Source organism: Oncorhynchus keta, chromosome 1, assembly GCF_023373465.1.
Source record: "Oncorhynchus keta strain PuntledgeMale-10-30-2019 chromosome 1, Oket_V2, whole genome shotgun sequence".
NCBI lineage: Eukaryota > Metazoa > Chordata > Actinopteri > Salmoniformes > Salmonidae > Oncorhynchus > Oncorhynchus keta.
Genome location: NC_068421.1, coordinates 37,034,600 through 37,060,699, shown reverse-complemented (window position 1 = coordinate 37,060,699; position 26,100 = coordinate 37,034,600). Strand labels below are relative to the sequence as shown.

The 26,100-nt window shown below is 46.2% G+C and overlaps 2 protein-coding genes across 5 annotated transcripts in view; one reads left to right on the top strand and one right to left on the bottom strand.

Annotated features, from left to right (window-relative positions):
* The first annotated feature begins 3,504 nt into the window (after positions 1–3,504).
* On the top strand, positions 3,505–7,309 carry LOC118384153 (creatine kinase M-type-like). Of its 2 annotated transcripts, none has more exons than XM_035770489.2 (8): positions 3,505–3,672; positions 4,775–4,987; positions 5,250–5,404; positions 5,579–5,711; positions 5,818–5,989; positions 6,126–6,249; positions 6,438–6,627; positions 6,808–7,309. In XM_035770489.2, exons 2-8 carry the CDS (start codon positions 4,798–4,800, stop codon positions 6,984–6,986), a joined length of 1,143 nt encoding a protein of 380 aa, XP_035626382.1. In that variant the 5' UTR covers positions 3,505–3,672; positions 4,775–4,797; the 3' UTR covers positions 6,987–7,309. The 2 variants fall into 2 exon arrangements, with proteins under 2 accessions (XP_035626382.1, XP_035626390.1); XM_035770497.2 differs by having other exon boundaries at positions 3,522–3,672; positions 4,778–4,987.
* Positions 7,310–7,529: 220 nt separating this feature from the next.
* LOC118384130 (MAP/microtubule affinity-regulating kinase 4-like) overlaps positions 7,530–26,100 on the bottom strand; it is a 68,041-nt gene continuing 49,470 nt past the window's right edge. The window contains exons 6-18 of one of the 3 annotated variants that reach the window (XM_035770471.2): positions 25,615–25,685; positions 25,344–25,400; positions 24,911–25,147; positions 24,445–24,564; positions 24,245–24,344; positions 23,924–24,033; positions 23,154–23,337; positions 22,648–22,874; positions 21,966–22,072; positions 17,138–17,407; positions 14,953–15,035; positions 13,315–13,359; positions 10,149–10,360 (exon numbers count right to left, since the gene is read on the bottom strand). In XM_035770471.2, coding sequence (XP_035626364.1) covers positions 10,296–10,360; positions 13,315–13,359; positions 14,953–15,035; positions 17,138–17,407; positions 21,966–22,072; positions 22,648–22,874; positions 23,154–23,337; positions 23,924–24,033; positions 24,245–24,344; positions 24,445–24,564; positions 24,911–25,147; positions 25,344–25,400; positions 25,615–25,685 — 1,676 coding nt within the window. In that variant the 3' untranslated portion in view covers positions 10,149–10,295. Of the gene's footprint in view, positions 10,361–13,314; positions 13,360–14,952; positions 15,036–17,137; positions 17,408–21,965; positions 22,073–22,647; positions 22,875–23,153; positions 23,338–23,923; positions 24,034–24,244; positions 24,345–24,444; positions 24,565–24,910; positions 25,148–25,343; positions 25,401–25,614; positions 25,686–26,100 lie in introns of all 3 variants that reach the window. The other 2 variants (XM_035770464.2, XM_035770478.2) reach the window with 2 other exon arrangements.

Sequence of the window (26,100 nt, the reverse complement as noted above, 5' to 3'; positions counted from 1 at the left end):
GACATTACATCAAAGTTGGATCAGCCTGTAGTGTGGTTTTCCACTTTAATTTTGAGTGTGACTCCAAATCCAGACCTCGATGGGTTGAAGAATTTGATTTCCATTGATCATTTTTGTGTGATTTTGTTGTCAGCACAGTCAACTATGTAAAGAAAAAAGTATTTAATAAGACTATTTCATTCATTCAGATCTAGGATGAGTTATTTTAGTGTTCCCTTTATTTTTTTGAGCAGTGTATAAAACCACTGTCACTTTGCTTTTTGTATTATGCAAGGTTAATTTTCCATACAAGACTGAATTTTGACCGAATTTTGTAATGATCAACTTAATAATACTTTTGATAATACATACTGTGTAAGAGGTCTTGACAATCAACCTCTATCACTCTTACCGTCTCTAAATCTGCTTCAGCAAACTTTGGTTGTAGACAGTAAATGCTTTCAATTAAATCTTATGCTGCACTTCCAACCAAAGAAAGACACCTTCTTCTTCTATGTGTGCATGTTTGTTATGACTATCACCCCATGGGGACACAGTATCTTTTTTTGGCAGGGCCCTGGCATGCTGCTAGAAATAGAAACGAAGGCATATATTATCTAGCACAGTTGGGAGATATGTCCTGACAGAATGGTTGGCACAAAAGCAAAGGGTGGCCAGCATGGATTTGTGAGTAAGGGACTTTCATCCTTTTGTGTGCCCAATTTTGTGCCCTATTGTGTGTTGTCTGTTCACACTGCTATGCTTTATCTTGGCCAGGTCGCAGTTGTAAATGAGAACTTGTTCTCAACTAGACTTTTTAGCATCGTCATTTTTTATTTGTTTAACTAGGCAAGTCAGTTAAGAACAAATTCTTATTTACAATGACGGCCTAGGAACAGTGGTTCAACTGCCTTGTTCAGGGGCAGAACAACAGATGTTTACCGTGGCAGCTCGGGGATTAGATCTAGCCGCCACTAGTCATCTGGTGATTCATGCCAAAGCTCAGTATTACAGTTGTAGTTCTCACTATTCTCATCTGATGATAGAACGAAAGAAGATGCCCCCCTCCCGAGCCCGTCTGTACAAAACCAATGATAACCATGAAAACCTAAAAGTGGTAACATTCGCCAACTAGGTTGTGTCAAGGTATAAAGACAGTGGAATGTTCTGTACTGGCATCCCTGATTAAACTGGATGGAAATATGAAGAATACTTTGAAGAGGGACAAAGGAAAAGAGGGAGACTAGTAAAAATATCAGCAAATATAAGATATAATTTCTGATAGAATCATCTTCACCAACATTTGGACCTTAACAATTCTTGATATTAAGAAAAGCACTAGTTTGTTAAATTCACCCAAAATAGGCCTGTTTACATCAGACTAACATTGTGCCACTTGTTCATTCCGTCTTGTCATTGAGCTGGGAGACACAGTGGCACTGTGCGGAAGACTTGTTTTAAACAATCTCCTTGTTAAAATTGTTAAACCTTGTGTGAAATCACATTAAGCCTTGATTGACTATGAGCTTCAACAAAAACCTCTGCGAAGACCAATTGCTCTGAATCCAAGTGGAGTGTGTCACACAGTTCCAGTTTGTGGTTGATATTGTCAGGTATTGTTTATTAAATGCTCTATGAAGTGGCTTTCTCCTTTCTCCTCTTCCTGTTCTCCATCTCTCTCAAGGGACCACAACCATATTCCTATGCAAAATCATATTAACTTGAGTGATTCAAATTAGGACCACGGGGGTGGGAATACACACCAAACACACTACAGATGAATGAGAGGGAGCTCCAATGACTGTAGGGGAGAACTCCCATGAAAACCCACAACTAGTAATATAATATATGCCATTTAGCAGACGCTTTTAGACAAAGTAAGCAAAAAAAGAAACGTCCTCTCACTGTCAACTGCGTTTACTTTCAGCAAACTTAACATGTGTAAATATTTATTTGAACATAAGATTCAACAACTGAAACAAAACTGAACAAGTTCCACAGATATGTGACAAACAGAAATGGAACAATGTGTCCCTGAAAAAAGGGGGGGTCAAAATCAAAAGTAACAGTCAGTATCTGGTGTGGCCACCAGCTGCATTAAGTACTGCAGTGCATCTCTTCCTCATGGACTGCACCAGATTTGCCAGTTCTTGCTGTGAGATGTTACCCCACTGTGAGATGTTACAGATGGTCTTGTCATGCTGGCGGGTCATTTAAGGATGAGCCTGCAGGAAGGGTACCACATGAGGGAGGAGGATGTTTTCCCTGTAACGCACAGCGTTGAGATTGCCTGCAATGACAACAAGCTCAGTCCAATGATGCTGTGACACACCGCCGTCGCTGGACCAGACAGAACTGGCAAAAAGTACTCCACTGACGAGTCACGGTTTTGTCTCACCAGGGGCGATGATCAGATTCGTCGAAGGATGAGCATTACAGGTGGAGGACCATGACGGACCCTCCACCTCCAAATCAATCCCACTCCAGAGTACAGGCCTCGGTGTAACGCTCATTCCTTCGATGATAAACACAAATCCGACCATCACCCCTGGTGAGACAAAACCGTGACTCGTCAGTGAAGAGCACTTTTTCCCAGTCCTGTTTGGTCCAGCGATGGTGGGTTTGTGCCCATAGGCGACGTAGTGCCGGTGATGTCTGGTGAGCACCTGCCTTACAACAGTCCTACAAGCCCTCAGTCCAGCCTCTCTCAGCCTATTGCGGAGGACAGTCTGAGCACTGATGGAGAGATTGTGCGTTCCTGGTGTAACTCGGGCAGTTGTTGTTGTCATCCTGTACCTGTCCTGCAGGTGTGATGTTCGGATGTACCGATCCTTTGCAGGTGTTGTTACACGTGGTCTGCCACCGCAGCCACTGCATTGTCTTAGGCTTCTCACAGTACGGACATTGCAATTTATTGACCTGGCCACATCTGCAGTCCTCATGCCTCCTTGCAGCATGCCTACGGCACGTTTACGCAGATGAGTAGGGACCCTGGGCATCTCTTTTTTTGGTGTTTTTCAGAGTCAGCAGAAAGGCCTCTTTAGTGTCCTAAGTTTTCATAACTGTGACCTTAATTGCCTACCGTCTGAAAGTTGTTAATTTCTTAACGGCTGTTCCAAAAGGTGCATGTTCATTAATTGTTTACGGTTCATTGAACAAGCATGGGAAACATTGTTTAAAAACCCTTTACACTGAAGATCTGTGAAGTTATTTTGATTTTTACAAATGATATTTTAAAGACAGGGATCTGAAAAAGGGACCTTTCTTTTTTTGCTGAGTTTAGTAGTTATTTGTTCCCCAGGATACCTCAATCTCTCATTGTGAACACTTACATAAGTGTCCACGGAGAAAGTGTTTTTTTTACAACTGTCGCTTTACTTCAACTGTGTCTTTCAACCCCCTCCACCTCAACTAGTTAATAAGAGGAGGAGGGGGACGTTGCCATTCAGGGGGTTGGCACAGCTGTTATACCGTCTCGGGTGTTGTGATGTAAGTTCTTGCCTTTTAGAAACTCAACTGGACATCGGGGGTTGTGGCTGTCCAATCGATTGAGAGAATTCAGAGACAAACCAGCCTATGGGTGCAAAGGTCTGGGTATATAAGCTAAGGTTTAACACCTGTCAAAGTTGGGCAACCTCTATATTGGCTTTGGTGGATCCCAGGAACATTACCTCCTTCTTTTCTTCTGTGCAGGTAAACCTACTAGGCAGCGAGCTTCTGGAAAATGGCTTTAAGTAGAAATCAGGAGAACTCCTGAAAAACAGCACAAAAAGAAGAGGAATTTTAAACAAACACTAGGCAATTGAAACCTCTCTGTCGCTGCACCATTTGGAATCCTGAAATCGGTTATTCTTGTTTTTTGCATTGGACCCCTCTTCCTTTTCTTTGCTGTGTTTCCTAAAATGGAAGATATATTACTACTTATGCGTTTTTACTCATCATCCTCTTGAGTGCAAACTGTAACTTTGTTAAAACTTTTGGTCATAAAAGAGAGCACTGGTTTGAAAACAGCAATGATCACTAACGGCTGTTGTAGAGGAAGGATAGTCCCAGAACAGTAGCTGGTTGATTTGTTACCAGTGGTGATCTATAGATGACACCGAGTCATTTTAGATATTTTGCAGAAAAAAAACATGCAATGTGAAGTATTGAATTTCTATAATGTCTGCAATTGTTCCTCAGCATGTTTGTAGTTGTGATGTTTTTATTCTGCGATCCTATTCATTCCGATATGAAGGTCAGTTGTGCTAATGACCGGAGAATGAATCAAGTCAGTCTGGAACTCTCTGGTACCGCCTACTGGGGGGTAGCCAGACTAGGCTCCAGTGATGGTGTTTCCCTTGAAGGAATGGGAAGGTGGCTTGCATGCCAGTGTCAGAGTATAGCCACAGCAAGAGGGTGTAGGGTGGATGGCCTGGTCTAAAAATACCTTCTGCTGCTAAGTGCATAAAGCACGTAGATCACACCCCTGTCACTCTGTGGAATTATGAGACGGTGGCTAGAGGGGGCCAGGAGACTGATAGATAAGACACTAGGAGACTCAATACTACAAAACCCAAAAGATGGTAAATTTAGTGGTATGTGTTGCTTTGTTAGGCCACTGCTAGGACAGTTCCTTGTGATTATTTTTCTGAAAACCCATCATGCTCTCTTTTACAAATTGTGGCACAATTCTGTTGCTAGGGACCAAGATATTTTTCTTTCACCATTCTTGAATATTTAGTTGGGAGGGCTTTCGTTACTGTGTGCCAGATAATTCTACATATATTCACACTTCTTCCCCCCCTCCTTTTAGCAGGACAAAAGAGAGCTGCAATCATGACGAAGAACTGCCATAATGACTATAAGATGAAATTCTCAGAAGAAGAGGAGTTCCCAGACCTCTCCCTGCACAACAACCACATGGCCAAGGTGCTGACCAAGGACATGTACAAAAAGCTGAGGAGCAAGTCTACCCCCTCCGGTTTCACCCTGGACGACTGCACCCAGACCGGTGTGGACAACCCTGGTAAGACTCAGAAGCACACACACAGGAAGACCCGTCAGGGCCCTGTGAGGTCACAGGATATGCATGTCCTGATCAGCTCTGATTGGTGGCTGATAAGGGCACCTCAAAGCAAAATATTCTTAGTGATATTAACTTATACACTATTGGCATGAAAAATGAGACTGTTGCTCATGCACTTTGTTGGTAGTGCACTTTGTTGTTAGCCTGTTACATGTAGTTTTCCTGTGGCAATAGTTCTCACTTATTCTCTTTCTGTCTGCAGGACACCCCTTCATCATGACCGTCGGCTGCGTTGCTGGTGATGAAGAGTGCTACGAAGTCTTTAAGGATATGTTCGACCCCATCATCTCCGACCGTCACGGAGGCTACAAGCCCACCGACAAGCACAAGACCGACCTGAACTTCGAGAACCTGAAGGTGAGTGAGAAAGAAAGTGGCCATGACAGTCACATTTCTACATTGGCGTTGATACTTTTGCAAGCTTGATTTTTTTTAGCTAATATATAAGGCTGCAGTGGACTGTGGTGACTAGACAGCATTTGAATGAGTTATATGTCTAGAGTGAAATAACATTAATTTCCCCGTTTGCAGGGAGGTGATGATCTTGACCCCGCCTACGTCCTGTCCAGCCGTGTGCGTACCGGACGCAGCATCAAGGGATACACCCTGCCCCCCCACAACAGCCGTGGCGAGCGCAGAATGGTTGAGAAACTGTCCATTGAGGGTAAGTGTCTGAGCACTCAGTAAAATCAGCACTATAAATCAGGGTCAGCTGTGCTGCCTTGGAGCACGACCATGTCAATCTCATGTGCATGTCTCTCTCCCCTCAGCCCTGGCCACACTGGATGGTGAGTTCAAGGGAAAGTACTACCCCCTGAACGCCATGACCGATGCCGAGCAGGATCAGCTGATCGCCGACCACTTCTTGTTTGACAAGCCCGTCTCCCCCTTGCTGCTGTCCGCTGGTATGGCCCGTGACTGGCCAGACGCAAGAGGAATCTGGTAAGTTCCCAGGACACAGGCCCATACCAATACCCGAACCAAAACAATAACATTTGTGAAACCAGATAATGTATGTACAGTATGTCCCACGGTGTATCATAGTGGTGTGTCATGTAATACGTACTCCTTTCTGAAGGCACAACGATGCCAAGAGCTTCTTGGTCTGGGTGAACGAGGAGGATCACCTTCGTGTCATCTCCATGGAGAAGGGAGGCAACATGAAGGAGGTCTTCAGACGCTTCTGCGTTGGTCTGCAGAAGGTAGGCTAGCCACAGAGCCTACAGGACTGACACACTGTCAGTACCTATTTATTGCTCGTTCACAACGATGGCAGCTGGCTTTTCTTATAGTCAGTAGTCGAACACACATCACTTTCGGTTGGCTGTTCTCACCTGAAAACACACTCACCGGAACGTTCTTGTCTCATGTCTTTCTCCACCTTGTGCAGATTGAGGAGGTCTTCAAGAAGCACAACCATGGCTTCATGTGGAACGAGCATCTCGGCTACGTGCTGACCTGCCCCTCCAACCTGGGAACTGGCCTGCGCGGTGGCGTGCACGTCAAGCTGCCCAAGCTGAGCACACACGCCAAGTTTGAGGAGATCCTGACCAGGCTGCGTCTGCAGAAGCGCGGCACAGGTACGAGCTACTCTCAAACTCACTTTAGTCTTCATGCAATAGTCCATAGAATGTAATTACATTGCCATTACATATGGATTTCTGAGGTGACTAGCCAAGCCATATTTAACCTGACATGTACATCATTGAGTACCAGTGTAGAAGATTATGAAGATTCACCTTTGACCTCTTTGCCTGCAGGTGGTGTGGACACGGCCTCCGTGGGTGGAATCTTCGACATCTCCAACGCTGATCGTCTGGGTTCCTCAGAGGTGCAGCAGGTGCAGATGGTGGTGGATGGCGTCAAGCTCATGGTGGAGATGGAGAAGAAGCTGGAGAAGGGAGAGGCCATCGACGGCATGATCCCCGCCCAGAAGTAAAGCGGTACTTGTGCTTCAGTGTTTTTTGTACAATAAAAATGACTAGCCTTGTCGTTACGCGGGCAGGAGACTGCCTCCCTGGACTTTTCCTAAAAACACTTCACTCTGATCCAACTTTTTTCTATCCTTCATTCTTTCTCTTCATCATTTCCTTTTCTCCTTCCTATGGTCACTTTCCATCTCTTCCGCTCTTTCCTGGGATCAAAAGTACCATCACATAGTCTAGTGCCATGGGCCATTACTTTGTGTATGCACCTCATCTTGAAATAATTGTTTTGGTTGTAAAATGTATTGAGCAAATAAAACAAGGCCCAGTTAATCAATCCCACTGTCTGATGTATGGTCTCAAAACACACGGTGCATCCACATACACACTCGCACACACTCAGTGGGCACACACCCACACCACGTGCACACGCTACAGCAGCCTCGTAAACGCCCTAAAACCATGGTACAATAAACAAACATATAACATGACCAATCTGTCATCTATTGACACCACATCAAACCCACTGAGAACAAAAATAAACTTGATCCAAAATGTCAGAATTTGAAAGGAGAAATTTATTTTTGCTTCATACAATTTTCCTCAGGAGACATGCAGGACTGCAGGTCAGTCATTTCCATAGTTGCACCCCGTTTTATCGATAACAGCGACGGCTTCAAACGCACACAACGACTTCCTACTCTTGAAGCATGGTCCTAAGCTTTTAGCAATACAGATGGGAATTGTTGGGCAAGAGGTCCTATTTTGGGCAAAGTTGCAAAAGAATTGCCCTAAATCACAGCTTTCACATTTTAAGACATTTGTGGCCACCTGTTGCAACTAAAAACTCCCATGATTCCTTGCAACAGGCAAACTGAAGTCATAGTAGTGTCCTGGATTACTATGTAATACTGCCATACACGTGTGCAATTTAAATTTTGCCAAAAGGAATAAGGTGGAAAATGGTGGAGTTTGAAAACGACTGAAGATTGTGTTGGGCAGGCAGTCCAGTGTGGGCAGGCTGGTGAAGATGGTCAGGGGTGTCACAGGTTACGGAATATAACTGGGATGTTACATACTGTAGAGATGTCATCATACTGGAACAGTGACAAACACATTCTGTAATGAGAACATCCACTCTTGATGAATCTTTGAGCCATTTAAAGACCAGACAGACTTTCAGCAAACAAGAAAGGTTGAGGAACATTCAGCGACACCAACAGTCTGAGCTGAGAAAATAGAAACATGGTTCTGAGGGCTTTAGAAGAGCCCACTGCAGCTCACTGCACCAACTGGGAATGAAGTTCTGGCATGTCTGCTGCTGTGACCCACTGCCAGGCGACAAGGACCATTACTGTTTATTGGTGCAAACCAAAGCCAGTGACAAACAGTCACTCACTCAGGCCTTGACTATCTACCCGACTTGGATCTATTGTGAGGAGCTTGGGAGCGTGCTTCATTTATAGAAGAGTGTCAGGGTTGATTTCAACGTCACCCAGGGTCACATTCTAAACTACCAACCTCACTCTCATACGTCACTCAGGAATACAGAAGGCTGATTGGTTACCAGAAGGGAAGCGGCTACATAACGCCTGTTTTGCTGACCAATTGAAATACTGAATGCAATTCAACAAGCATCGCTGTAGTTGTTAGTCTGTGTGATCAATGATACTATTTTCTTTTTGAGCAGAAAATTAGGAGTTGATCCAATTCTCTTTTTTTACGCGATCTTGGGTCATCTTATACAAAAAAAGTGATCCATTGAGATTCCTTGAAATGTGACAAATGATGTTCCCCAACATTATACTAAACACCGCTTATATCAAATCATGTTTGGAATCTTGGCCTGGTGGATGTGCTGTACCATTTAAGAGGAAATACAATTGAAGAGGTGATATTGCTAAATCAAAAGTGCTCCCAGAAGAATGTGTAGAATGCCTGTGTACATTACCTGCTGAAACGCAGAAAATCAAAGGGTTAGTGGCTCAGAAGAGCAGTCATCGCCTACTCTGTTTTGGACATTGAAGTCAGACAGCTTTGCTCATTGGTAACCAACATACCGGTATATACAAAACACAAAATGAAACTTGACGAGAGTAGCAGAGGGGGCCTTACAGAATTGAGCAGATGCGATGGATGGGCAGAAGAATCTGGCATTTTGTTTTCCAGCATTGTTTTTGTTGTTGTCCGTCTCTGCATTTCTGCATGTCTCCCTATATAGCAGGCGTGTCAAACATACGGCCCACGGGCAGGATTCGGTGCGTGAGGGGGTCCAATCTGGCCCGCGGGTTTCAGTAAAACAAAACAGAACAATGGTATACTTTAAAATAACTACAACCAAATTGAAACTGTGTAGAAATGATAAGATAATGGACCTACATTCATACAGTTTATTGACTGTGTCCAGCTTGTTAATAATCTCCCAAATAAAGCTAGGCAGTCTAAAGCTAGAGCATAATCATTTAAAAAAAACTATGGGTAGAGGACTATTTTTGGAAAATTGACTGCGAAGAAATATGTCACATTTTCAGTGCAGCCCTCCGGACCTCGTTGAAGACCGAATGCGGCCTCCAGGGTAAAATGAGTTTGACACCCCTGCTCTATAGCCTGGAGGTCTGTCTAGGAAAGGGCTGGTCCCTTGTTTCTTAAATATGCATTTAGTCTGCGTCAATCACTCATTGAAGCGAAAACAAGAAAAACTAAATGAAAAAAACTTTTAAATAGCAGCTGTTAAAAAGGAACGACAACAAATATAATCATAACGACATTGACGAAAAATATTTTCATCTGCAAATATGGAATTAAAAAATAACTGCTTGACTCCGTAGATTCACATAATATTGAGGTGCCTTAGCAGGGTTTGTAGGTCATAGGTCTGTGAGTGGCGGGCCCGGACCATCCGTGCCTGTGTGTCAGTGTGGCACCAGAAGCGGGTCTTTGGCGGGGGTGAGGCGAGGTTGGCAGTGGGGGTAGCGGGTTCTGCCCGTCTCCTTCTCCCGCCCCCTCAGTCAGTCTGTCCAGTGTAGAAGCCCTCTGCCCCACCCCCTGTCGCCCTCAGAGCTCCAGCTCCTTGGACACTTTTGTGGCGATGTCCCGGAAGGCGAGCGGCGCCCCCCACAGCCGTTTGAAGCGCACGCCGCTGGTCTCGGCGGGGCCTGCGGGCAGCTGGCACACATCAGCCTCGAAGGCCACGCGTGAGCCAGCCGCCCCGTGGGTGCAGGAGAGCAGGAAGGGCCCAGCCAGGTGGACCTGGCAGCCGCAGCCCTGGGCCGCCTCGCGCAGCGCCAGCACCACCTCTGCCGGGTCCCGCGGGCTCCGCACCCTCACATCCCAGCCGCATCGGGGGGTCCGGGGCTCTGCCGCTTTTTGATGCCCAGGTAGATGGCGACTGCAGGGGCAAAGTGTGTGGGGAGTGGGGGAGTGAGTTGGGGTGAGAGATTGAATGACAGAAGAGGGTGCAGGTGGAGTGTGGGTGAGATGATGCATTAATGTGGGTGAGTGGAAGGGAAGAAGGGGACAGGGGAGAAATAGATTAGTATCATATAGGGTTTGGTTTAACAGCCACTACTCTTAATTTATCAACAGCAATAGAAATTAATTCAAATAGATAACAAGGCCAATAGAAATGAAAGTATAGAAAATGTTTTTAACAGTCTTCACTGAAGAGTGGATGTAGCATCCACAACACACACAAGCTGCATCGCCATCTTAATTTAGACAATTCTAGAACAATAAATCTGTGGTGCACTATTCAGAGGATACCAAAGCGCAATAAAATTGAATATTAGGCAGCAACACAATTTAGGCAAGTCAACAACACAATTTTACCTTTTTGAGGACACGTGTTCTTCAAGGCAACAGCATTCTAAGTGATGCTGCACCATCATACCTCATTCATTAGACCAGGCTACAGTCCTGCCCCACTCAATGATGTATGCTTGGTGCATTCAGAAAGTTTTCAGATCCCTTGACTTTTTCCACATTTTGCTACGTTACAGCCTTATTCTAAAATTGATTAAACAGTCCCCCATCAATCTACACACAATACCCCATGACAAAGCAAAAACATATATATTTTTTAAATGTTTGCAAATGCATTAAAATGAAAAACGGAAATATCACATTTACATAAGTACTCAGACCCTTTGGCAGCGATTACAGCTTGGAGTCTTCTTGGGTATGATGCTACAACCTTGGCACACCTGTATTTGGGGAGTTTCTCCAATTCTTTTTCGCTCTCAAGCTCTATCAGGTTAGGTGGGGAGCGTCGCTGCACAGCTATTTTCAGGTCTCTCCAGAGATGATTGATCGGGTTCAAGTCCGGGCTCTGGCTGGGCCACTCAAGGACATTCAGAGACTTGTCCCGAAGACACTCCTGCATTATCTTGGCTGTGTGTTTAGGGTCGTTGTCCTGTTGGAAGGTGAACCTTCGCCCCAGTCTGAGGTCCTGAGCGCTCATTTAGGTGCCTTTTGGCAAACCAAGTAGGCTGTCATGTACCTTTTACTGAAGAGTGGCTTCCATCTGGCCACTCTACCATAAAGGCCTGATTGGTGGAGTGCTGCAGAGGTGGTTGTCCTTCTGGAAGGATCTCCCATCTCCAGAGAAACTCTGAAGCTCTGTCAGTGACCATCGGGTTCTTGGTCACCTCCCTGACCAAGGCCCTTCTCCCCCGATTGCTCAGTTTGGCCGGGTAGCCAGCTCTAGGAAGAGTCTTGGTGGTTCCAAACTTTTTACATTTAAGAATGATGGAGGCCACTGTGTTCTTGAGGACCTTCAATGCTGCAGATATTTTTTGGTGTCCTTCCCCAGATCTGTGCCTCGACACAATCCTGTCTCGGAGCTCTACGGACAATTCCTTTGACCTCATGGCTTGGTTTTTGACATGCGCTGTCAACTGTGGGACCTTATATAGAAAGGTGTGTGCCTTTCCAAATTATGTCCAATCAATTGAATTTACCACAGGTAGACTCCAATCAAGATGTAGAAAAATCTAAAAGATGATCAATGGAAACAGGATGCACTTGACCTCAATTTTGAGTCTCATAGCAAAGTGTCTGAATACTTATGTTTATTAGGTATTTCTGTTTTTTTGTTTGAATAAATTAGCAAACATTTCTAAAAACCTGTTTTCGCATTGTCATTATGGGGTATTGTGTGTAGATTGATGAGGGAAAAAATTATTTGATAAATTTTTGCATAAGGCTGTAACATAACAAAATGTGGAAAAGTGTAAGGGGGTTTGAATACCTTCCGAATGCACTGTATATTCTTATCATTACATTAGTACTTCTGGAGGTGTCTTTGGATGGCAGGGTTGTGGTCAATTCCATTTCAATTCAGTAAGTACAGAAATTGAACCAAATTCCAATTCTAATTTTAAAAAATCCTCATCGAAAAGCATTGAAGAAAATTGGAATTTCAGTGTACTTCCTGAATGAAAATGAAATTGAGCCCAGCCCTGGTGGTTTGCACAGCTAATTTAAGTTGGGATTTATTTACATTTTAAAGCAGAAATGTTTCCTTGGAATGCTGTCCTGGTGGGTCACAGAATCAGCTTGAGGTGGTATCTTACCTTGCTCAGTCACAAGCTAGCAAAAACACATCTGCTGTGTAGGTAGGTGTAGGTTTAGGGGTGGACATAGCCAGGATACCAAACACTAGTACTAGTACTACTCTTGGAATCATAGGCAAGTTCAACAGCATGACTTACCAACTATATCCACACACCACCAACCCAACACAACTAAGAGTGGAAGTTGTGAAATGGAAGCTCCGTAAGTATTCGGCATGTCTACATTATGGGTATTTATTAATTTATTCAAATAATTTGAGTAAGTGAGAATGCGGTTCATGTCAAAGGATGGGGAGTTTAAATTGTTATTATCACACACCGAGGAGCCTACTTCAGAAAAGAATTAGAGAGGCACTCAATCACAGGCATCTAGCACAGGGTACCACATCTACTATCTACGAGTCACACCAAGGGCATTTAGAGCTAATGCTGCATTGACCCATGCTCTGAGCTTTACCTGCTGGATTTAACCAGAGACTGTCTGACCAGAGACTGTGCAGCCGAGGCTACATTGTGAGGGAGAGAATAGAAATGCCTTTAGTAACTACTGGTCCTGGAGCTGTCATACTGCCCAATGGTGGGCAGACATGGAGTGATAAAGAATGTATTTGATTGATATCCATCACAACTAACTAGCTGGTCTGGGGTCTGTTTTGCATTGTGTGATCATAATGAATGTGGTTACAACTGGGTTTGGGGAAACTGATCTTGGGCCAGTAATTAAAGAGGTTCTTATCACAGTGGGACATACTGTATTGTATACACTCACCTTGTGACCGGAGATCTGCAGACTCTCTCAGGTTCGTCTGTGACCCTCAAGAGGAAGACAAAGGTGCGTGTTAGGAATGAATCAGCCAATAGAGAAATATCCCTTGTTCCCTCCCCTTCCTATTCCAATGCTTCCCTCAGCAAGGCAACATCAACCACAACACCAACATCAACTCATCAGAGCCAGAGTGACATCAACCTTCCGAAATGCAAGGAAATGAAATAAATAAAAACATACACTTTGAAGCCACACGAGAAAGCTATTTTAGAGAAAAGGACTGGGGGCAGGTTTGGGTGTCTGCCAAGAGACTAGAAAGCTTCTACTGCTTGCAATGCGTGACAGTGGGTTTGTAGAACATGTGTACCATAAATTCGGACAAAAAGCATATGAAAGCACATGGTGTTCGCCCAATGTCTACTACCACTAAAGTATGGACAGGTTTTGAGATGTCCCATTACACATCCATCTAACACACACAAGGGGGCGCTGCTTTTCAAGCACCACAAACAGTGTCGCCCATGTTCGTAACCTTCCCATTTCAAATGTCATCTCCAAGAACCTGGCAAACCACATGCCTTTCCAGAAACTAGGCGTTTCTTGAAAGGACTAGAGGTTTCCTTCTAGAAAATCTCCATCAAACAGGATAGTGGAGAGATCTGAGCTGTCGAGTGTCTTAAAACAAATCTGCCAGTGGGATAGCGTCTGGGCTACCATGTTGGGTCAAATCTCTCTCTGGGAGAGAGGGAGTGAGTGGAGCCCATGGTGAGTGGAGAGGAGTGGAGAGGGAGGATAAGGAATGACAAGCCTGTGCCTCTGGCTGGGACTGTGAAGAGGATCCCGTTAAGAGGGGGATAAAGGCTCTATTAAGCAACTAATCCTAGTTTAAAGTGTCAGCAATGCTAAGGACGCATGGCAGCAGCTCCTTACAAACAAAACTGTACCAATCTGTGCCTCCTTGGCTTTGTGATACCGTTGTGTTGTGGCAAAGAGGTAGGTAGGCTTAACCAAAAACACTGAAACAACTTCACAGAACTGGCTCTGAGACTGATGGTGTTTTAACAACGCGAGGAATATATGGAGTTCATTAAATGAGTCACCGTCTTACAAAACTACAACTGGACGGCATACAACTGCACAATGTGTGGTGAGGTCATCACCACTCACCCTAAAGCTTTAGGAGAAGGTAAAGAACAGCCCGTAGAGTCCAAAGTCACATCAGACCCCTTTGATTTCCAAAGATAAGAATAAAGAAATGTTTCATGTCCAATCATGTATTATTGTTTGAAGTGCCACAATCAGTTGGTAGATATCCATACAATAATAAATCCATTAACCAATTGCCTTTAATTGAACTGAAAATACAAGAAGAATGTATACGCCTGCACTCATTTTAAAAGCATTTGGAAAGCAGGGTCGTTGCTGGCTGTTGTTCTGTTGTTGTCAAGGGTATGCTGTGTCACCTGTGGCCTCTAGAGTGCGCTCTTGTACTGAACCCAGACAACAGACAGCCGCACACAGACTGAGGCAGTGAATGAGAGGGGAGTGTGCGAGGGGTTGGAGGTACTGGCAGACAGACAGGCAGACAGACTGACAGGCAGGCAGAGAGAAGGAGCCAGAAACATGGGAAGAATAACTTACTAACTGTTTTTGATCCCTGCGGAAGAGTGCAGCCCGAGACGGACTTGTTTGAGTTGGGACGCTTAGAGGGGTCAAGATTGACCCTACGAGGAAGAAGAGGGAGAAACAGCGAGACAGAGAAAGAAAGACAGAGAGAGAACGAGATATGGATAAGGGGGGAAGAAGGATAAAAGATTGCAGCTGATTGGCAAGGAAAAGTAAAGTTAACAAGGAAAAGTAAAGTTAACAAGAAAAAGTTAACAAGGAAAAGTAAAGTTAACAAGAAAAAGTTAACAAGGAAAAGTAAAGTTAACCAGGAAAAGCAAAGTAGTTAAGAAACAGAAAAGAAAACATGAAGCACCTCCCCAAAAAACAGCCAAGACCAAGAGAGAGAGTGTAGTAGGAAGATGTGAACTGGGTAAGTGGGGGGTTTGAAGCCTGTGGTTAATAGAGGAGGAAGTAAGCCTGAGTAAAGTCAATGCAGATTAAGGAGAGTGAGAGAGGGGGGCGTCAGAAGCATTTCGGACCCTCCAGCAGTGTAAGTCTGAGTACCGATGGCCAGACACACACACCTTACTGACTCCACTGTGTCTCTAGGGATAAGATGAATGCTCTCCATATTGAGGAAGTCACTGTCACCTGTCTTGGGCTTTGTGTGCCCTCCTCTACAGTTGCCTAACTATATTGTCCTTAACACACTATCTAACACTGTAGCCTACACGCTAGAGTTCTTCACGGCTCCGAATACCCGAGACCCGATCCAGGACCCGAGTGGTTCCAGATCAAGAACTCTAAATTATGTCACGTGTCTGGGTCGGATCAGATTGTCACGGGTACGAGTCATTTCAACGGACTTTTCCAGAAGGACCCATACAGATCCAAACGCGACTGCTACAGTAATTGTATAATTGATGCTGCTACCCTTTGCTTTTCACGAGAGGGGCACGTGTAAGCTTGTTGTTGGTCAATCATAAGTCATCAAAGCGACAATAGGCTATAGTCATAGAGCCTCTGTTCGGGACGAAGGTTAGGAAATATCTAATCAATGGAATATGGAATTAAAATGATGGATTTAAAAATTAAATGCTACAACGACCAAGAGCCAACAGGTAGGCAGCTAATTTATATTCTGAATGGAGTTGTTGCTGTTTGTAACTGTGGGACGAGAAAGAGCATGCAACACCAATTAGCCTAGCTATCTGCTAGCTTAACTAGCTCCTCCTGGTTTGATGCAGTCAAGACAGGTACTATGTAAACATTTTGGATGATAAATAACCTAGCCATGGCAGCTATTAGTCTACTATAGCGCGAGTCAGCTTGTTTGGTTGCCAGTTTTTCTCCTCTCCCTCCCCCCTCCCTGTTCCCGTGTCACTCACACACACTCACAGTAGCCTACACACAGCACGACCCCTGCTAAAGCGTCACCTCTCTTTACCTCCTCTCCTTCACGCTTTATCAGTTCCGGTTCATAAAGTAGTTTAAAAATAGACTTTTCTGCTGCTTCTTTCACTCGGCTCGGACCGGGTCTGGATCCGACCAGGTCTATACGGAAAGGGTCTAGTTGTCCTCGGGTCTGTTCGGAACGGGTCTCTTTATTTTAAAAATGTTTTATGCATTTTTCCATTTCGGAACGCGTCTAACTTGTTGGACCCATAAAGGCCTCTCTACCTCACGCTAGTCTCATTTAGGGTGCTATTTCATGTTGATTTGCCTGAATCAACATTCCCTTTTGGTTCAGGCCTGTCTCCATCAGTGCACACAGATGAGCAGTTTACAGGGCTTCGCTAAACAAAGAGCTCCCCAGATTTTCACACTTAAAATAACACAGGGGCGTAACAGGAGCAAATGCTCACAGTAATCCTTGTCCTTGCTAGACCGTACATGATCTTTATTTGATCTAATTGCTTAAACGGCAGTCGCTATCCCTGACGAGTGTTGAATTTCACAATGTTGCGCGCAGCATCGTATAATTACACCTAACATCTATTAGAATCCTCCCAATTTCACGCTTCCTGTCCCTTTCAGGTGTTTAGACTAGGATTGCTTACACTTCTGATGTTTCTACTGAAATTCCTTAAATATCCAGTCAACAGGGTTAAAGCTAAGAATTCTACCCTCACTATGGACTAGCCTAGAAGTGTTGTCATCCTTATACTGGGGGGCTAAAGCGCAGGGCTTCCTCACACTCCCTTCACTCTCCTCTTACCTGCGCGTGAGCTTGGAGGTGAGCTTGCTGAACAGGTTGGAGGTGGCGCGGGTACGTGCGTGCGGCAGGGGGCTGGCGTCGTGGGACAGAGTGGGGGAGGTGGGGGGTGCATGGGAGGGAGGCCGCCGGTCCCTCAGCTGGCCCCCGTGGAAGGTGCTGCGGATGCTGGAGCCCCGGGTGAGGCGGGAGCCTGAAGAGGAGGAGGTCCCCGAGGCCCCAGCGATGCTGTGGGTGGAGGGTGAGGCCGGGGGCAGCCGGTGGGACATGGAGCTGAGAGAGGAGAGAGCAGAAAGGACAAAACAATCAGATCATCATCCCATTCATCCATCACTCAACCATTAACAGTGAGGTGCTCAGTTCATAATGTATTTTTATTGTTTTTAAACATTTATTTAACCTTAATTTAACCTTAATTTAACCTGGAAAAGCCCATTGAGACCCAGAGTCTCTTTATCAATGGAGACCTGGCCAAGAACAACAACAATCAATACATGACATAAATAAAACATACAACAATACAATACAACACAACAACATGATCCAGCCTAAAAAAAGCATTTGCACAGGACATCTCATCGTTCTAATGTATCCGTTGAGACAAACGATCTGAGCCATAAAGGCTTTAGCTGGAGTTAGTTTGGATCTGGCAGAGGGATAGTGAACCTTTACAGAGTCCCAGGGTAGGAGCTTCCACTTGTGTTGGCTTTCAAAAGACAGAAAGAGAAGGCTGGTGAGGCCAAATCAGAACTGGGCCTTTGGAGGAAACAGACTGTGAGGGGGAGAGGGGGATCAGGGAGGAGGAGGGAAGGACAGACTGGAAAGGGGGATGTGGGAGGAATGTGACTGGTATGCTGGTAAAATGTGAGAATAGAAAAGTGAGCATAGAAATAGAAAGGGAAAGAGAGAAAAAGAGAAGGTGAGAGATAGAGAGAGGGTGAGAATTACAGAGAGAGGGTGAGAGTTACAGAGAGAGAGGGTGAGAGTTACAGAGAGAGAGGGTGAGAGTTACAGAGAGAGAGGGTGAGAGTTACAGAGAGACGGTGAGAATTACAGAGAGAGAGGGTGAGAGTTACAGAGAGAGAGGGTGAGAGATAGAGAGTAAGAGATACAGAGAGAGAGGGTAAGTGATACAGAGAGAGGGTGAGAGATACAGTGAGAGAGGGTGAGAGATACAGAGAGAGAGGGTGAGAGATACAGAGAGAGGGTGAGAGTTACAGAGAGAGAGGGTGAGAATTACAGAGAGAGGGTGAGAGTTACAGAGAGAGAGAGAGAGTTACAGAGAGAGAGGGTGAGAGATAGAGAGAGAGGGTAAGAGATACAGAGAGAGTGAGATATACAGTGAGAGAGGGTGAGAGATAGAGAGGGTAAGTGATACAGAGAGAGGGCGAGAGATACAGAGAGAGAGGGTAAGAGATACAGTGAGAGGGTGAGAGATAGAGAGAGAGGGTGAGAGTTACAGAGAGAGGGTGAGAATTACAGAGAGAGGGTGAGAGTTACAGAGAGAGAGAGTGAGAGTTACAGAGAGAGAGGGTGAGAGATAGAGAGAGAGGGTAAGAGATACAGAGAGAGTGAGATATACAGTGAGAGAGGGTGAGAGATAGAGAGGGCGAGAGATACAGAGAGAGAGGGTGAGAGATACAGAGAGAGAGGGTGAGAGATAGAGAGAGAGGGTGAGAGATAGAGAGAGAGGGTGAGAGTTACAGAGAGAGGGTGAGAGTTACAGAGAGAGAGGGTGAGAGATACAGAGAGGGGGTGAGAGATACAGAGAGGGGGTGAGAGATACAGAGAGGGGGTGAGAGATACAGTGAGAGGGTGAGAGATAAAGTGAGAGAGGGTAAGAGATAGAGAGAGAGGGTGAGAGATACAGAGATAGAGGGTGAGAGATACAGAGAGGGGGCGAGAGATGGGTGAGTTACAGAGAGAGAGGGTGAGAGATACAGAGAGAGAGGGTGAGAGATACAGAGAGGGTGAGAGATAGAGAGAGAGGGTGAGAGATACAGAGATAGAGGGTAAGAGATACAGACAGAGGGTGAGAGATATAGAGAGAGAGGGTGAGAGATACAGTGAGAGGGTGAGAGATACAGAGAGAGGGTGAGAGATACAGAGAGAGAGGGTGAGAGATACAGAGAGAGAGGGTGAGAGATACAGAGAGAGAGGGTGAGAGATACAGAGAGAGAGGGTAAGAGATACAGAGAGAGAGGGTGAGAGATACAGAGAGAGGGTGAGAGATACAGAGAGAGAGGGTAAGAGATACAGAGAGAGGGTGAGAGATACAGTGAGAGAGGGTAAGAGATAGAGACAGAGGGTGAGAGATACAGAGAGAGAGGGTGAGAGATAAAGAGAGAGGGGGTGAGAGATGGGTGAGTTACAGAGAGTGAGAGGGTGAGCGATAGAGAGAGAGGGTGAGTGAGAGAGAGGGTGAGAGATACAGAGAGAGAGGGTAAGAGATACAGAGAGAGGGTAAGAGATACAGGGAGAGGGTGAGAGATACAGTGAGAGGGTGAGAGATAGAGAGAGAGGGTGAGAGATACATAGAGGGGGAGAGATACAGTGAGAGGGTGAGAGATACAGAGAGGGGGTGAGATATACAGTGAGAGGGTGAGAGATACAGTGAGAGGGTGAGAGATACAGAGAGAGAGGGTGAGAGATAAAGATAGGGGGGGGGAGATGGGTGAGAGGGTGAGAGATAGAGGGTGAGAGATACAGTGAGAGGGTGAGAGATAGGGTGAGAGATAGAGAGAGAGAGGGTGAGAGATACAGTGAGAGGGTGAGAGATAGAGAGGGGGAGAGATACAGTGAGAGGGTGAGAGATACAGAGAGGGGGTGAGATATACAGTGAGAGGGTGAGCGATAGAGAGAGAGGGTGAGAGATACAGAGAGAGGGGGTGAGAGATGGGTGAGTTACAGAGAGAGAGGGTGAGAGATACCGAGAGAGAGGGTGAGAGATACAGAGAGGGTGAGAGATAGAGAGAAAGGGTGAGCGATAGAGAGAGAGGGTGAGTGAGAGAGAGAGGGGGTGAGTGAGAGAGAGGGTGAGAGATACAGAGAGAGGGTGAGCGATACAGAGAGAGGGTGAGCGATAGAGGGAGGGTGAGAGAGAGAGAGGGGATGTAAAAAATAGAGGGTGAGAGATACAGAGAGAGGGTGAGCGATACTGAGAGAGGGTGAGCGATAGAGAGAGAGGGTGAGAGATAGAGATAGTGGGTGAGAGATAGAGATAGTGGATGAGAGATAGAGAGAGAGAGGGTGAGTGAGAGAGAGGGTGAGTGTGAGAGATAGAGAGGGTGAGAGGGGGTGAGAGAGAGAGACAGAGAGAGAGAGAGAGAGGGGGGTGGGTGAGAGATACAGAGAGGGTGAGATATAATACAGAGAGAGAGGGTGAGAGATACAGAGAGAGAGGGTGAGAGATACAGAGAGAAAGGGTGAGAGAAGGTGAAAGAGATAGAGAGAGGGTGAGAGATACAGAGAGAGATACAGAGAGAGGGTGAGAGATACAGAGAGAGAGAGGGTGAGAGATGTAGAGAGAGAAGGTGAGAGATACAGAGAGAGAGGGTGAGAGATGCAGAGAGTGAGAGATGTAGAGAGAGAGGGTGAGAGATGCAGAGAGAGAGGGTGAGTGAGAGAGAGAGGGGGGTGGGTGAGAGATACAGAGAGGGTGAGAGATAGAGAGAGAGGGTGAGAGATACAGAGAGAGGGAGAGATACAGAGAGAGAAGGTGAGAGATAGAGAGAGAGAGAGAGAGAGAGAGAGAGAGAGAGAGAGAGAGAGAGAGAGAGAGAGAGAGAGAGGTTGGAGATAGAGAGAGTGGGTGAGAGATAGAAAGAGTGGGTGAGAGATAGAGAGAGAGGGTGAGAAATAGAGAGATAGGGTGAGAGATCGAGAGAGAGGGCTTGAGGGAGAGAGAGACTGAAAATGAAGATTTCAGCCATCTGCTTGGAGGCTTGTGTACGTACAGCAGTAGCCCCCCACCTTCCCCATGCCCCCTTAACCCTGCATCCTTTCATCCACCTGGCAGAGCTCCCCTCCCCTCGTCCCCTTGGCCCGCTCCCTACAGTTCTCCCTGACTGGCCGGGTTAGCTAGGCTGGCTGAGCCCCTGTTGGCCTGGGGCCGCTTTACTTAACGCTCTAAATAACCAGAGCTCTGATAGACAGACACACACTCACACAGGGAGAGGGGCGAGTAGGGCAGACACATTATAGTCCTTTGGTTGATTTGCAGCTGTTTCAGAGCACAATCATTTACCCTCAACCTGAGCCCCAGAGCAAAAGAGACCAGGAGCAGGAATTGAAAATGTGTAGAATGTAATGCATGATTATGTAATATATAGCATGTAATTGTATGACAGCATGCATGTCAGTATGACATTGACAGGGCCTAGAAGGCGGTTGCACTGCACTGACAGGGCATAGAAGGCAGGTGCATTGCATTGACAGAGCCTAGAAGGCGGTTGCATTGCATTGACAGAGCCTAGAAGGCGGTTGCATTGCATTGACAGGGCCTAGAAGGCGGTTGCTGGTCAAGTTGGAACACAGCCTGCCACCGCTTTCCCCCTCCACCCCCACCCCTCCCCCAGTGCTAGGACCGTAGGTCACATGATAACCACCACCTTCTGGCACATACCAGTAAGCTCTTTATCCCATAGTCAAGAGACGTAATGAATGTTATACACACAAAAACACCACTACAGTACAGTCAAAACACAGGTTATTAATGCACACAATGTTGAGAAAGTGAATGTACAGTATCCCTGCTATTATTCTCGAGGACTCAACAAATGTAGAAGCACATGTACAACGCTCAAACATGAAACCCAAAGACTCTGCTCACCTGTTCTCCTTGCCGTTCTGCAGCAGGGAGGGCCTGTCTGTGCTGTTCCGGTCCGTGGTGCACACGTATGTGTTCCGGCGGATCATGGCACTTGCTGGGACGTTGTTCTGAAAGGCAGGGAGAATGACAGTTAGAAAACACATTGACTGTGATTGACTGTGACTACTATATAGTGCACTACTTATGAGCCCTGGTCAAAAGGAGTGTACTTTAGGGAACCACAGTACCAGTGCTGAACTCTTGTCGTCACTCTCAGTCCACCCTGTCAGAGCGCCTCTGAGCCCTTCAAAGGGTTCAACTCGGGTTCATCTACATATTCTCTGTTCACACTGTTGTTGTTGTTCATCCTTATTCTGTAACTGGACTCCCTACATGCCAGCGTTTCATCTCTATTCTCTCTGTCCACATCTTAGTTTAGCATGAATCTGTAGATTCCCTCTCCAAAGTGTTGTTCTTGGTTCATTCCTCCGCACACTGATCTTAGTTTCATTAATCTCTTGTAACCTTGTCTCGTATAAGGTCATATTGTAGGCCGACAGCATTGCACTGCATCAACCAATGGTTACGTGCCACATCATTGACAGCGCAGTCTGGCACCAGATAACTATTATATGATGTGGTTTGCTGACATGTAGTGAGCCTGGAACATGGCCTATGTGTGTGTGTGTGTGTGTGTGCTCACCGTGGCGGTGTTAATCTCCTTGCGGCGGTCGGGAATCTCTGACTGGTTGGGGTTGTTGGCGCTGCTGACCATGGGGCTGGAGGGGGGCTGGATGGAACGGCTGCCCACCACACTGCTGCTGACCTTACGGGACGCCATGCGCCCCCCCTCCTCCTTCAGCTCCCTGTCTGCCCCCGCCACGCTGCTGGGGCTACGCTTGGGGTGGGATGGGGGCGCTGCTGGACCGCCTGCACAACAGGCAGACAGGGCAGAAGACACGACATGAGAATCAAAGTTTGGTCCTGTGTGGCTCAGTTGGTAGAGCAAGGCACTTGTAAAACTAATATTGTGGGTTTGAATTCTGATGGGGCCACCCATATGTACATTTCTGCATGGACTACAGTCGTTTGGGATAAACAGCATGTTATGATATTATAGACTGCACAAATTATAAAGATCACACACACGACCGGTGACCTCACAATAGGGTGCATTTTGGGACGCAGACTAAGAGACAGCCCACTCACAGAAGTCACTGTGCCTCCTGCGGGGGTGGTAGGTGGAGGCGCTGCGCTGGGTGGTCTTGCTGTGGGAGGAGGAGGCGGAGGTGGTGGAGGAGGTAGAGTGTTTACTGGTGCCGTTGGTGACGGTGCTGGGCCGTACCCGCGCCAGGCTCAGACTGCTGGTTGACCGAGACTCACTGCCCTCCACCTGACATACACACAGAGAGAAACACACACGTTAGGTTAGGATCAGGACTCAGGTGATTGTGGACAGTGTGAACACACAGGAACGACACACACACACGTATTGTAGCAGACTGGCACGCCAGGCTTGGATTTGTATTAGCAGCGGTGGCTAAGTTAGCGGAGGGGGATTTTTGTGTAGAACGACTGTGAGAAGGTCACTTCTGGTGACTTTTTAAAAGGACAATCTACTCTATGGTGAAATGAAATGACGTTGACACCATCTGAAATGTAACTGGTGCGCGCCGCTGCACTGTAAGGAGATGAGGAGGAGTAAGCGGTGGCTCTCATTCACACCACTGCTTGCTCTGTTTCCTACAAATATACTGATCTTAAAGGGATAGTGCCAGACTTTGGCAATTCTTTTCCCAACTCTGAACCTATCCCTTTAAGAGCGTGTCTCGGCAGAAATATGTATATATAAAAAACAATTAAAACATTTTAGGGGGAACACTGGAAAGGCAGACGGGCAACACAGAAAGCTTTAATGATGAAGAATTTTCTCTCTCTCCCACACACACACACACACACGTTGTCTCGTTGTGCCTCACCTCATTCATGCGTCCCAGTAACAGGTAGGTGGCGGTGACCTCGTTGTACTTCCGAGTGGTCAGAGCGTCCTTGATGTCATCACGGGTGTAACCCATCCCCACCATCACCTCTGAAGGCGAGCGGAGAGATGAGGGACGTTAGACAGAGATACAGGCTCACAGAAAGAAGAGGAAGGCCGTGTCCCAAATAGCACCCTATTCCCTACAATAGTGCACTACTACTACTACTACTCCCAGTGCACTAAAAATGGAATACGGTGCAATTTGGGACAAATACGATATGTAGGTAGGGAGTAGAGGGGTGATAGAGAGGTATTTCACCGATGCGGCTGCCATCATTATGGTCCTCCAGGGGCTCTATATGAGCCTTCAGTTCTTCTCCGTCGTAGCCAGAGTTAATCCACTTGTCGTTCATGATTTGCTAATCAGGGATAAAGCGATGTGTTAAAGAGTGCACAAACAGGGTGTGTGTGGTTGCGTGTACTGTAAAGCTGAGTGCCGCCTGCCGTTGCCCTCCTCACCTCCAGGGTGCAGCGTTTGGTGGGGTTGAGCACCAGGAACCTGCGCAGGATGCCCTCGCAGTCGGTGGACATGTAGAAGGGCACGCGGTACTTCCCCCGCAGAACACGCTCCCGCAGCTCCTGGGGAACAACACATACAGATACCGTTACGCAAAACGTGCTCAGAATGTTATATAACGTTACACAAAAACATGGGACATAATAATGGCAAAGGGACTAAAAGACAACGTGTCCCTTCTCTTGATTAACTGAACATGAAAATGGAAGGTGAACATGAAGTAATCAGCACGAAACCCTTCAGTACCACGGGCAGCATTAGTATCCAAAATGTCACATTTGGCACCATATCCCCCATACAGTACACAACTTTTGACCACACCATATGGGCCCGGGCCAAAAGTAGTGCCTTATGTAGTGCCCCAGACAAAGTAAAGGCCATTTTGGCTGCACTGCGGGGGGGTCTTGCCTTGAGGTTCTGCCCGTCGAAGGGCAGTGATCCGCTGACCAGTGTGTAGAGGATGACCCCCAGGCTCCAGATGTCCACCTCAGGACCGTCGTACTTCTTCCCCTGGAACAGTTCCGGAGCGGCATAGGGAGGGGAGCCACAGAACGTGTCCAGCTTGTTGCCCATGGTGAACTCGTTACTGAAGCCAAAGTCTGCGATTTTGATGTTGGAGTCGGCATCCAGCAAGAGGTTCTCAGCCTGCAGAGACAGGTGAAGATAGCGCAGATTTTAAGGACTGAGAGTCTGTTCAGTTCAGGCTGTATGCTCATTTCAGGAAAGAGATTATCAGTGTTTGACATGTTTTTTAATGTATTGATAATGATATACTTAATATCAATGAGTGGTTGTCATTTTGGACAATGAAAAGGGGTTCAGGTCTGAACCGGTCACGTACTTTAAGGTCCCTGTGAACAATGTTCTTCAGGTGACAGTAGTGTACAGCAGACACAATCTAAATAGATAGATATAGATATATATAGAGAGAGAGGGAGAAGAGAGCGGGAGAGACGAGAGAAAGAAAGGGAGTGAGATAAGTCACAGTAAAAAAAGCCAAACACATAGACTGACACATACAAACTTAGAATAATGCTTGCAATGTCATTCAGGCCAACTCAGCACCATTCACTGGGTTTTGTTGCGATTATACATTTTTGGTCACATCTCACCTGACGGAATTTGGCCCGCGCCTCTTTCTCTTTCATTCTCCCATGGGACACGAGGTAGTCAAACACTTCACCTGAGGGAGAGAGAAACCAACCACATCAACAGACAGAGCATCAGGCTTACAACACCGTCTGATTGAATACAGTGTGTAATTGAGGCACTTATACTGTATATTAGTGATGCACGGGTTGATTCATAACCCGCAGTCCCCACGGTTATATCCGAGGGGCGGGTGGGTAAATGGTCACGAAATATTGAGTGGATGAAGGGCTTTAAAAATCTATTAGTGTATCATTCTTGTGCAAATCATATCTATAGGCTACATTAAGGTTTTTCTTTCTTTCTTTTTATCTGGCGAAAGCGTGCAGACTAAGCTTTAGCGCCTAACTGTACGCTCACCGGATACACGGCTCACCGGATACACGGCTCACCGGATACACGGCTCACCGGATAAACGGCTCACCGGATAAACGGCTCACCGGATACAC